Source organism: Pezoporus flaviventris, unplaced genomic scaffold, assembly GCF_033815535.1.
Source record: "Pezoporus flaviventris isolate CSIRO_AGI_PZ_B2104156 unplaced genomic scaffold, CSIRO_AGI_Pfla_v1 ptg000007l, whole genome shotgun sequence".
In the NCBI taxonomy this organism is placed as follows: Eukaryota; Metazoa; Chordata; class Aves; order Psittaciformes; family Psittacidae; genus Pezoporus; species Pezoporus flaviventris.
Window position 1 is genome coordinate 85859421 of NW_026892555.1, and position 13811 is coordinate 85873231.

The 13811-nt window shown below is 41.4% G+C and overlaps 1 protein-coding gene across 13 annotated transcripts in view; it reads right to left on the reverse strand.

Annotated features, from left to right (window-relative positions):
• Positions 1 to 2910: 2910 nt before the first annotated feature.
• Positions 2911 to 13811, reverse strand: part of DUSP22 (dual specificity phosphatase 22) — a 50612-nt gene continuing 39711 nt past the window's right edge. For 12 of the 13 annotated variants that reach the window (XM_061449352.1, XM_061449353.1, XM_061449358.1 and 9 more), the window contains 3 exons: positions 11094 to 11168; positions 9425 to 9596; positions 2911 to 6695 (listed from right to left, as the gene is read on the reverse strand). In XM_061449352.1, the coding sequence (XP_061305336.1) occupies positions 6510 to 6695; positions 9425 to 9596; positions 11094 to 11168 (433 nt within the window). In that variant the 3' untranslated portion in view covers positions 2911 to 6509. The other variant, XM_061449356.1, reaches the window with a different exon arrangement.

Genomic DNA, 13811 nt, shown 5'->3' on the forward strand with positions numbered 1-13811 from the left:
GATGCTGACCCCCCAACAAACACTACTTTTTAGCATAGAAACGAAAGTTAAAATATCCCTTTTTTATTTTTCAAATGTCAGGTTCAGCACTGTCATGGATCAGTGTTACTTTTCCAAAGCATCCAGTGCTATACAGGAGCCACACAGCCACAGAAGATGACAACATCCACAGAAGTCATGGCAGGCTTGGTAAACAGCCACCCAACAGGACAGATGCACAAACAGCAGAACTGTATTTGTTAACACGTCAATTTAGTCAGCAACCCTGAAACATAAGCTTTTTTACTAATAAACACAGGAAATAAATCGTTGGCAAGTCACACACTGGCACTCACTTCTACTGACTCAAGAGTTTTGGGATACACAAGTTATTGAAAAAAAAATGTATCACACAAAAAAAAGGGAAAAGGAGAGGAAGAAGGGAAGGGATTCAAGAAATCATAACTCCCATCCCCTACATCTGACAAATTACTCACTTTCTTTCACAGAAAGAGTAACAACTCAGACTTTCAAAGGGTCTACTTGTAAATGCACCTGCCCAGATCTAAACCTGTGCTTTGCCTGTGCCTGTGTGAATAGATGACCAAAAGAACAAACTACTTAAAAACACTTTACGCTTAAAGTAGCTTGGAAGTCTTGGTTCTGATCTCTCTACTTGTAGTTCAGTGAATAATGGAGTTACAAACCTGCATATTCATAATTGCCTCAACTAAAATGGAAACTGGGTGCAAGTCTGGCTGAAAATCCCTTTTTTTTTTTTGTGAGGCTGCTTGCAAATGAGTTTTACTCCCAATTTACTGCAGATGTGCTCAGCTCACACAAAGCAGAATTGACTCTTCTACAAGGAAGGACTGAGCTATGCAGTCATTCAAGGGCAAAAAGGCACCTGGTCACACTTCATTAGATGCCTGCTCCTGTTAACTACACTAGAAGTTACATGGAAACTACCGGAAGTCATCTTGCTACTTACAAGCTACTCAGTTTTGGTAAATTGCAGGTTGCATAACTCACTAGAGCAAAGCACACATTCAAATATGTATAAAGAAGCAGCTGTTCCTTGGGTGAGGGCAGAAGAATAGTACTGGACAGCAGCTAAATGTAGCAATGAAATAGTTGTGAATTAGTGAAATAGTGAAACACACAGGAGCTGGGGCACATGGAAAATGAGAACCACATTTAAAACTCTGCTGAGAACAAGTGTGAAAATAGCTGTTTCTGTCGCATGCTTTGTGTCTCCAGGGGGTTCTGCACAAACGCTGTACAGGGCAACATCATGTTCCTCATGCTGTCTAATATTTTTTAGATAACCATCATCATTTTCCCTCCCCCCAGCATACAGTCCTCTTGAGGAGGTGGAAGAGCTCTCGTAATTTGCTGGCAAAGCCCAAAATGTGTCAGGTTATGAGCACATCCAAGGGCATGTAGGTTTACCCTGCAGTTCCCTCAGTTTCATGCACAGTGGGACAGGCCTACATGAATCAAGTCGGAACTGCCATTTTCTAGAACTCATAACAGTGACATAGAACATTGAGATGAGACACACAGTTGGGAGCAGAAGTATGGTATCATGGTTGAAGCACAACTTTTACACATGATTTGGGTAAAAGTTGCCTTTGAGAAGTGCCAAGTGGTTGGAAGGAAGACAAAGCAGCAGTGTATTTTTCCATTTGAAAGCTGCCGTTTTCCTTTTGGGATAGGGGAAAGTTTCCTCTACAACTTAAAGAGATTTTTCTAGTTCACAAGTGATTTTAAACGTGGTTTCTGTCTCATCAGTTCTACAGCACATACACCCAAGACATTGCTATGGATAACAGATAGAAAGGAAGTACACTACTATTTCAAGCTTCACATAGCAGGCTGCATGGAATTTAAAGTTTGTTCATAGAAAAACAGGAAGAGGACTGAGACAACAGTAATAAAATCAGAGCCATCCAACTTATATTTCAGTTACTATTCAGTCTATTATGAACAAGGTGCATCTAGCACGTTCAAAGCTATCTACAGACACACAACCTTTATTCTGGGAAAGGATATCATTAATTAGTTGAATCCCTGAGATACCTTAGGAAACATCCATACATTCCCAGCAGTCTATAAACTAACAAGTACTGGGAGAGAGAGAAGAGGGCAAAAAGACCCAAAACCCGCTGTGCTTGAGCATTTACCTTTGCCTTCACGATGAGGGAGTTGAACTGCAAGTTCAGCCTTCAGCAGTGACTGAAGTGGCCATGAGATCTGGGTCCTTAGGCATGCCTAAGGATACCTTCAGAATGGTGGGGGGGTTTAGGTTTGGTTTGGGTTTTTTTGTTTTAACTGCTCCAATGCCAGAATTACCCTCATAGCAGAGCTAGTGTCAAACCAGAAATTCAGTGTGTTATCTGTGGGAATTTAAATGGGGCTTTTCCCCTCCCCCCTTAAAATATAAGCTTTTAATATCCGTCTCCACCCCCCAAGAATCATCATCTGCCATTTAGATCAGCTTCCTCTGACAAACCACTTCTGAGAGCCTTGAGTCTTAGCTGTCAGTAAATCAGCTAAGTTTCACAGATAATTAAGCCCTAAAGCAGTGTGCTATGGTAAAGAAGGCATTTTAAAAGAATAAAAAGTTTGGATTCATCACATCACATACCCAGTGTCACAATGATGGACCAGCAACAAGTGAGAGCACAACATGCAACAGACTCTTGCGGGACTACTATCAAGAGATGCTTATGCTGCATTCTTGAACTCACATGGAAGAACTTTGTGAAGAAGGGAAGTCTCAAGTAGTCTGTGTGCAGGAGAAAAAAAAAAAAGTAATCTAAGTACCCAAATGAGTTAGTTTTGTACTCTTACTGTACCTGCAGGGATACAAACAGTGACTAGAAGCCTTCAAGATGCTATTATTGATTTCAAGAAATACGCAGCAGATCAGCTGTTAACATTTAATTTTATTTATAAAAAAATTGTGTAACGTATTAAATACAAACATTTGGAAAAAGCAATCAAGGCTTCGCTAAGATGCCCAGGAAGACAGAGAATCAAGAAGCTTACCAGGTTTAGAGTTCTTAGACCAGCTGAATTAATTACTGTAATTTTTCACTGACTTCTTTACAGGCAGTGGCCACTACAGCAACCAGTGTCCTTTTTAAAAAGCAGAGATATGATTTGCTAAATCTTCCGACTCAACCACAAAAAGTAAGGAAACAACTCCTTTCAGGTTAAAAATCAGGGTAATAAACACTAATGCATTTAACCTGTTACCTACATCCTATAACACTAAACATTTGCTTATAATCACATGTGGATATCAAGTTTAGCCCCCCCCAAATCACTTTTACATTTAAAACCTGGGTATCCAATAAGGTGATATAAACTTTATACATTTTCCAGTGAACAATAAAATGAGGACAGTGTTTTGAAGTACAGAAACAAAACAAAGTATCATCTACACGACAAAGGCCAACTACTAAGAGGTGGATGGGGTCTAGTCATGTTCCAGATACCTGGAAATGTCCTACACACTGCCACTGAAAGACTAGTTGGAAGACAAATCATGTCACGTTCTCAGTTTGTGTTAGCTCCTCTCCCTAACAGGCCAAGGTGGGAACTGTAGCTACTCTCCTTTCTGCACCTTGTGCTAATAAAGGTGTGAACTATCATTTTGCTCTGCATGGACAAATCAGATTCAAATTTTCTTAGACTGCTCTTGCTCTTTTACCACTCTTAAATGCAGTATGCAGTACATAAACCACTAAACAGTGAGCAAGAGAGTACAAAGAAGACCTCTTCTGTCTTTTGAAGAGAGAGGAGCGCTTCCACTTACTGACAATATGGCACTCCCTCCATCCTCCTTCTTTACCCTGTATTGGCTTTCAAGCTGCAGCATAATACACATTGATGTGGCTATATGGCCCTAAAGCCAAATTCAGCTCTAAAAAAATTCTGTTTGTGAGGCTGATTCTTTGGGAATAACCAAGCTATTTTAAAAAATCTGGTACAGAATAATCAGACAAACAAACATTAACAGATGTCTCCCATTCTACCTTGCATTTGTCACAACAGAAAAAAGAATTGCCAATCTACCAGCACTCACAAAGCTTACTACTGCAATGACAAGAGTGCCACAAGTGTTATGGAATACACAGTGTTGTCAGTCAGCTACAGAATGGACTGACTAGATACCTGCAAGAGCACAAGCAGAATGCTTCTGGCAAAGCTGCCCTTTGGGGACAGGCTAAGTTGCACTACATATCCTATTATGAGTAGAGGGTTGAACAAATGGACCAGAATCCTGAACACATGTCAGACCCTGTTACCGAGCAAAGTCATTTCCGATTACTACATCAGCCCTCAGAGCAGAGGCAATTGCCAACATGGGCACTGCTGTGCTGGAATTCCTGAACAGCCAGTTATTTGGTGATCAACATCTTCAAGAGCAAAAGGCTACTCTTACCAGGCAAACACAGAGCAGTTGCTCAATATACCAAGTAGGTAATCATTCATTTAGCTACAAGCTTGAAAACAAAGTCAATTCCAGCACCTTTCCAAATGTAATAGCATCTCTTACTGCAACACAGACATGATTATCCTGCTCTTGTGTTCAGTACACTCAGAGCACTTAGTGCAATGAAAACCCTGATGCAGGCCTTTGACTCACATGAAACAAATGGTCAGGCCAGTTCCATCCCATTCCCTTTTTTTTTTCCTTTTTGACAATTATTGATATACAAGATCCGTATTTCATAAGCCATAACATTTTTTGGAACATACTTGGCAACAGATATTTAACAGCGAGAGTTTATTTGACCCCAACAGCCTTGCTCCCACCCAAAGAATGCACTGCCACGCAAAGCAAGCAGGAAATCACATGAAGACTAATCTTGTGAAGGGATGGGAGGTCAAAATACGAAGAATTTGAAAGAGACAACAGTCTATTTAGCGTGCTGACTGCTTCTTGCTCAGTGCATAGGTTTTAGCATGATATACACCACATTTAAACAAATGAGGGGTTTGGTTTTGTTTTTCTATCCTGGCTGTTTGGGAAGTACATTTTATTTTCTGAAATCTTCAAAAAAAATAGGCCTTCCAGCCTCTGAGTCAAAGACAAGAAATCACTGTCTTGGCATCAGTGCTACCCCCCATTACACCATCAGAAGTCAATATACTGTCCATCATCCCTGGTGACATATTTGAAATTACAGTCTTAGAATACACTTGAGTCAGGCAATGGCTCCATTCCAGAACACACAATGTTGCCAAGAGCAGAGCATGGCCCCTAGTTTTAACCTAGTTTAACACATATTTTACAAATGCATTCCTCAAATCTGATCACAGCAAAATATATAGTGGTTTTAAAATGGCAGAAAGTTGAATTCAAACAACTCAATTTTTAAACCAGTGAGAAATATGGGCAGTTTTGAAAGAAAACAAACTCCTCAAATACAGACATTTGTGGAATATACATGCACACTCACGCTCTCGCACACACATGCACCCACTTCACTCAGTGTCAGATTAAGATTACACAAGGCAATTTTCAAGGTTGCATTTACAACCACAATGACAAGAACAGCATTTTTGAGGTAGCTGAAGTCAAAGAGCAAACCACAGCACAAGCAAAGAAAAACAGGTGCTCGCGCTCACACCGAGCCCACTCTTTGGAGACACGTTATCATGTGCGCAGGGGCGTGTGTTGAAGAGGCACGTGTTCCACAGGGAATGAAGTTCAGCAGCACTGGAGACCAGATAAACTTGTCTCCAGAGAAGCTTATGTTGAGAGACAAGATGCTCAATCAAGGGACTACGGCTTAAATCACTGCACATCAGCTGAGCTGTGGTAAGTCTCGGTGCTCTTTGTCTGTGGCAATTATACCAACAACTCTGTCTCACGTGCACTGAAGCAAATACAACTGTGGCAGTTGAAGATGTTATTAGTCAGAGCTGTCTGTCCCACTTCTCTCCTAGATGCTACTGTTGGTAGAAAGGTACATGTACCCATATCTCACCTACTCCAGTTTGCAGCCTAGCATTCAAGCTCAAGCCCACCTCCACAGTATTACTTGTCAACAGACTGTGAACTGGAACAGCAGAGACAGACTTGAGTTGTCCAGGTGCAATAATATCTTTGCCACATTAATAGTGCAGAGACATTAAACTGTCACAGCCTGAATCACCAGACTTCATCTCTCAGAGCCCTTTGCTACCCTCCAACGAACGGAGTTGAGCTAACCTCACAGCAAATGCCAGGCAATGTGGGCCTAAGGCGATAGATACTAGCTGTGGCTGGCTGACTGGCTCAGCCACAGTAACTGGATCATGTCCCTGGGCATACAGAGAGCTTGATCCTGCCCATATTATAAAACTGTGTGAAACACACTCATACACACACACATAATGCAGTATTTTCATCAAGAAGCTTTCGACAAATCAGTTTGCAGGATTACTGCTGAGAGTCCTGAAAATGGGATGGAAATTATGGCAAGATGTTTTTTCAAAGGTAGAAAGAAAAGAAAATCAACCCACTACAATTAGGTCTCTGTTGTGTAGTTACTGTATGAGAGAGACTGCACAGATGAGAAGTTGTTATTCCACTGTCTTCCTCCAGTACTCTGCTGCAGCTCTGCCTGCTCTTTATATTTAGTCAGAAGATTTTTGGCTTCTTGCAGATCCTGAGAAGAGTTTTCCCCGTATTCTTCTTTCAGCCACTGCCTGAACTGCAGAAATTGAACATACATATACAATATGATGAGACAATAACATGAGACTGAAGAAGCAATACTCCCTCCTGTCCTACAGAATTGACAGCCTTTAAGAACACAAGTAGTTTAAAGAAAAACTCTCCAAATATTGCATGTCCCTCAACAACACCACAGAATACTTTGGCATAGGAACACATATTTGAAATCACTGAGATCCCTTATATCCCCTAAAAATGATACACATCCACAACAGCTTGCCTGACTGGAGAAATACAGAGTAAGGAACACTTACTAGGCAAGGACGTATGGATTTAAAAGCACCCTCCTCCTGTTGCATATACAAACAATCAGATAAATTAGCATGGAAGCTAATACAGGAGCTTTACAAGCTATAGAATAGTACTCTATATTACTGACATAAATGACTGAATACGGTTCATGGTAACAGAAGTACCAGGTCCAGTTGAAGGCCAGCCCAGCTCTGTATCCTGGTACAAGTAGTCAGATTTAAATACTGAAGAAAGAATCAGGTGATGGCAGGGCAATAATGCTGTGACCTTTTTCCTAACCATTTCCTCAGCTTCCACCAACTTTCAGCTCAGGTACTTTCAGAGGCTGAGGCAGTATTCTCTGTGTTTGATAGCAACAAATGAATTTTTCTGCCATGAGATCACTTTTCGAATCCACAGATTTTTAACATAAGGTATCTGGACGCCAACAAGCTCCATATGTACATACTGTAAAAAACTCCCTCCCCTTTTTCTTGATTGGGACCTGCCAATTGGTAGCTCCATCTCACATTACAGGGAAGACTGGAAACCACACCTGTTCACTTTCTCTATTCCACTCAACTTTTTAGGCCTTTATTACATCCTTCTCTGTAATTTTTTTGCCAGTTGATGAATTTTAGTCCACTAACAATCTCATTGCTTTTCTCTGCAGAAGCAGCAGGTAGACAGAGACCCCAACCAGTTGGTTCCAGTGGGGACAATATTCATTTTTGAAGCCTTAGTTTTCATAGCCTTGTTCTGTTTGGGGCTTATGGACAGCTTTACCCATAGAGATAATTTACACTGGGTGACAAGAACTCAGTACAGTTACTCCCTCCCATCTCTAAATGATCATAATGTCCTGAGTCAAATCTGAAGCCTCAGACTACCACATGGAAGTTTGGAATGGGTCCAAACCATGCTGTGACCTTAGTGACTGAATCCCTTCCTGTAAAACTGGTATCTAGAGGATCCCATTCCAGAAACCCCACCGGATACCACCCTGTAGTGGCACAGCAAAACACCCATGCTAGTGAAATCAGAGAAAAGTTCACACCCATGGCAGGTGGCATTATTCCACTGAAATCAGGTATGTAAACAGACACCTGCTAAGGATGTGGTTGCTGTTAAGAGACAGTAGGAAACTACAGCCCAGCCAGTGACTACAGGTGGATATTGCTTTTTGCAATCTACTGCCTCCCCCTCAGTAAAAAAGGCAGAATGTGTCGTCCATGGTGGATGAAAAAAAAAAAACACCAACAAACCAGAAGAGACGTTACTGTCTTTATCAGGCTATTTGCATATAGCCTTAATTGTCATTGCTGTTAGCCCAGACCAATTAGAGCAGAAATGACTGTAAGGGAGGAAGGAGACAAGCCTGGAAAGTCCCCTCTGACTTTTGTCTCTTAAAAATCAGTTACTCTACCATTTACACCAGTCCCAAACGATCCAGGAAACATTCAGTTAAATATTAACAAAAACACAGAAATATTTACAGTTGCAACTGCATCATGCAAAACAAATTTCTAAATTTCTAAACTCTGAGCTCTCTGCAGCAGAATGACAGGCATGGAACTAAAAATGAAAACAACATCCTTCGCCCATGTATTTTGCCTTCCGATTTTGGTTTGCCTCTGTTGTTGATTTTTAATAAGCATGATAGGCATAAAAGCCCAGAGAACAGTAACATGCTGAGCAATGGAAAACAGAGGACGGCAGAGTAGATTCTTAACATAAGTGGAAGTTACAGATCACCCACAGGGAGCAGGTCTTTTGCGTGGGATGTGCTTTTTAAGGGTAAGAAACTAATTTTTGTATTATGAAAACCACTGTCTCATCGGACTCTGTCACTCAGTCTTACTGTTCCCTCAATTCCCCTAGTCCTACAAAGCCTTCCAAGGCTAAGGGAAAAAAAAAAAAAAAAAAAAAATTCATGTTTGAGACTGTTCTACACATCAGAAAATTTATAAAGTCTCAGCCACAAAAGCTAGGAAGAACATGACAAGTACATCATAATGAAAACCTAGTTTAACTCCTGGATAGCAAAGATTTCTGATTATGATTTTTTTCCTGCTTACTATTCCAAAGGAATGTGTTGAGGGGAAACCCACTATTTCCATGCAACTGGTACTTACAGGTTGATCATTCTGCTGCACTCTGAGCAACTCATTTTTACCTCTCTGAAGGTGTCAGTCTTGTATTGTCTTAGCACACATGCAGCAATCACTGCATTGAGAGCACAGCTGGGCAGGAGGTGTTTAGATGTTGTGCTTCATCTCTTCTCTCATCTAGCATCCCCTGACACCTTGAGTTCTACCTGCACCTCCTCAGTGGAGCAGGCTTGGCCAAGAAGCCACTCTCTCAAAGCAAAAACAGGGAGTCAGATAAGCCACCCAGACCACAAAATAATGGGAAGTAGCCTATGATCTGACTTGGGATTTTGTTTCACAGCTCATTTGTTTGCAGTTCATTTACCTGATCAACATCATGTTTCTCAAAGTCCTGTAGCTGCCTCTGGAAGCCCATGTTAGGATTGGCACATGATCTTGCTGCGCGAACAACTGACAGTGCATCTTCCCAACCAAAGTCTGTGATGGTCATGATGTAGGCAACCACTAATGTCACACTCCTGGAGACACCTGCAAGGCTGCATGAAAAAGATGGTATAATAAACTGAAGTAGTGCTGTACTTCAGCTATCACAGTTAAAAACATCACTTCCCAACATCACAGCAGACTGCTGTGCTGCTTGCCATAAAGAATATTGCAATGTTTGACTTAAAGGGTTTTGGGGATGCTTTTTAAAATGTATCAGAACAAATCTATGACAAGAAAGGGGGTTCTGAATACTAATTTGTATGACACTGCAAAGGAACAAATAAGTATGAAGTCTTCTTTAAAACAGGGGACAGTGCACAGTTCCAAGTTAATCTGGTTTTTGATAATCTAGAAGTCAGTCACCCACTTTCTTCTGCTTGTGCAGATTAGAGCAGCAAAGTAAGACTGTTCCCTCTTCCCTACAAATAAAGGCTTCCATTTCATTGGGCTGAAATGAACTTTAACTGAACTGTTGAAGTACATAGGTCTGGTTGCTTTTTTCCTCTTTCTGCTAGCCATTAACTGTGCAACTTCAACTCTCAGGATTCCAGTTTCACCAGATGAAACACTAGGATAAAGTAATAAACATTCACTATGAATAGTCTGACAGTGCTGGACAAAACGTTCCCAACTATTACTATTGTAAGTATAAAGAATATGTTTGAGTTACATTTGTACCAGACTCTTTCACTTGGCATTTAAAGAATAATTTATGCTTTTGAAATGCTTCACAAATTTAAATATGTGGGTTTTAAAACTCTTAACAGAATTCAGGTTAATTATTCGTGTTTTACATACATGGACACTGACCAAATGACTCATGCACAGCCCTATCATGAGTCTGTAGCAAACTGGGGATTTATGCTCAAGATCTGTGTACAAGTCCAGTGCTCATATCACAAAATGACTCTGATTCCAAATACAGACTCAGATACGTTACTTGGACATACAGCATAAAGACTACAACCAATAGCAGAGAGCTAGAAAAAAAAACAGGGTGGGATTTCCTTTTCTATTTTCTACAGTCCCAGGAGCATCTCTCTAATGAGAGACTTGCTATTATCAAATGCAACATCTGAATGCTTCAGCAGTGTAAAGGTAAAAAAAAAAAAACAAACAAAAAACCCAATTTCTGTTCAAAGGAATTTCTTCTTAACAATTCTGAAGTCAGCAAAATAGCTGTTACAGAAACTAATTAAATCGGAATTATGGAAATCACATTTAGAAACAGTGATTAAAATAATGAGAAATAAATAGTATGTCTCTAGTCAATGCATAAGTCAAATCAATCCTACAACAAGGTTTGATGAGAAGCTCAAAAACAACTTCTTGGGCTCCTTTTATCTCCAGGCAGCTGCCCACCCCAGGGACTCAAAAGTCATAGCATGAGGCTTCAACGGTATTTGTAAATCTTCTAAGCCACTTCAAATAAAGGGGGCGTCTCTGTCCAAAAGGATTTTGCTATACAATGGAGATGAACACTAACTAGTTAAAACAATGAACATCCAAACTAAGGTAAAGAAACCCTTAAGAAGTGGTATACGTACCAATGAACTAGGCAGCCTTCACCTCTAAGCCGGCACTCATGGATAAATTTGATGCTCTCTCTGAAATGCCTTGCCCTGAAAACAGAAGCAGAATAAAGAAAGTGCTCTATTTAGTAAAATCACTACTTAGAAAAAGAGAAATGTATCCGAAAGCTCACTGAACGCTGTTTCTAGAATTTTGAACTGAAAACAAGTCTTACAAAGTAAAAGTTAATGTCTGCAAATGAAACTAAAAAACTCACTGGCATAGTTACACTCCACTGTACCTGAAGAAACAGGTAATCTTAGGCAATATGATGTGATAAACACTAACACTTTATTCTGATGACTGTCAAGTCTGTATTTCAGAGTTTTACTCCTCTTTAAACTAGTAACTTGATGTTGCATGTCTTTATGAATGCCAAGTGCAAGGTCCTGCACCTGGGTCAGAGCAATCCCAGGCACAGCTACAGGTTGGGCAGAGAAGAGATTCAGAGCAGCCCTGTGGAGAAGGACCTGGGGGTGTTGTTCAATGAGAAAGTGAACATGAGCCAGCTTCAGTGTGAGCTTGCAGCCCAGAAAGGCAACCGTATCCTGGGCTGCATCAAAAGGAGTGTGACCAGCAGGTCGAAGGAGGTGATCCTGCCCCTCTACTCTGCTCTCGTGAGACCTCACCTGGAGTATTGTGTGCAGTTCTGGTGTCCTCAACATAAAAAGGACATGGAACTGTTGGAACAAGTCCAGAGAAGGGCCACGAGGATGATCAGGGGACTGGAGCGCCTCCCGTATGAAGACAGGCTGAGGAAGTTGGGGCTGTTCAGCCTGGAGAAGAGAAGGCTGCGTGGAGACCTCATAGCAGCCTTCCAGTATCTGAAGGGGGCCTACAAGGAAGCTGGGGAGGGACTCTTCATTAGGGACTGTAGTGACAGGACAAGGGGTAATGGGTTAAAACTTAAACAGGGGAAGTTTAGGTTGGATATTAGGAGAGAGTTCTTTACTGTGAGGGTGCTGAGGCACTGGAATGGGTTGCCCAGGGAAGCTGTGAATGCTCCATCCTGGCAGTGTTCAAGGCCAGGCTGGACAGAGCCTTGGGTGATATGGTTTAGTGTGAGGTGTCCCTGCCCATGGCAGGGGTGTTGGAACTAGATGATCTTAAGGTCCTTTCCAACCCTAACTATTCTATGATTCTATGAATGCACAGGTGTCAGATGAAACTCAGCACAACTACATGAACAGTTCTCAAGGTATACTGTCTCCCAAAGAGGCACCCACTACCAGCTACACAAACTTACGCTTAAATTTGACTTCACCTTCTCCTTCAAACCATGTACTAGGACACATCTAAATGCTACTATTTTCTTCTTTGCAATATGAAATCTCTCCCTTTTGTCCCTTCTATGAAAAATGACTCGATTCAAGCCCTGTCTTCTTCAGCTTCTTCCAGTCTTCTCACCTCAGAATGCAGTACCCCTCTGCCTGCCCTTACTGAGGATATCAGGCAACCCCTGCCTATAGCCTACCTCTTTTTTTTAAGCAGTGGAAAAGGGAATGTGGAGAAGCTAAAGACTCAGTTTACAAACCTTAAGGTTTTTACTCTTATTATCCTTTACTTATTATGCCTCTTCATTTTAAGTGGGGCAACTCCAAAGGAAAGGAAGTGGGCAGCTGTTATTACCTCAGTAAATCTGCAGCACCACTTCTTAGCATCCCAGTCCCAATTTGTTTGCCCTGCCTCTGCCTTTCAGACTGCAAAGCCTTTGGGGCAGCCTGCAATTAATCACAGGTGCAAGCAGAACCTCCTGTTAAAAAGAGCTGGAGTTCACTGTAGTCTTTGAGTGCTCCTGCAATTTAAACTTGCAAGCAGTAGTAATGTGTGCGACACAGAGGAAAGAGCTTCTTAAGGGGTAATCAATACCAGGCTTATTGGCAAAGGTGAACCTGAAAGCACACTGCAGTCAACACCCATGAAACACAATGTCCTGTATTCAAGATGTTTCCCCTCTCAGGGTGAATATTATACCACAAGAGTAAAAGAAAAAAAAACCTCAGCCCAGCACCAGCAGCCACACAAAAAATCAGGAATACCCACATAAAGGGAAGCTTCCCTTCCTGCCCAACAGTGCAGCTGCTGATACTATAAAAACTCAAGACCTGGAGGAGGACAATGGTGATTCAATAGAGTGACAGTGCCTGTGGAACTTGGAAAGGCAATAGTATCTAAGCTTGAACATCCAAAAAAGAAGGATCCCAAAGGCGAGGACTCCCTCTCCAAGGCAGCTCTTACATCACTGGATACAATATGGAAAACACAGTCAGAAAAGACCTAAGTAAATTATTTGGAAAATCTCATGGCACAGTGAAATCCCAAGCTTTAAGACGACTTGTCAACTCAGGATTTTGTTGTTCAAGAAACCAATTGAGCATGTAAGACAGACTTATCTGCATTTCTACTCAGACAGCCACTCCACACATTTTCACGGGCTAAGTTCTAACAAATCACGGCACTCAGATGTGCGTGAGGGGCACAAGAAGCTTCACATAAACTAAGAGGACAAACGACACATTGGGCTGTGTGTCCAAGAGGCGTTGCTATTGCACAATGAAGGAGCTCTTATCCAAGATTGAATGGATTCAGCCAGATGAAACTTGGCTAGGGACAACATCCTAATCTTCCCATACACCCGGTCCTTTCTCTTTCTAGAAAATCTGGCCAATGGCATAGCTACAAGCACCAGTGAA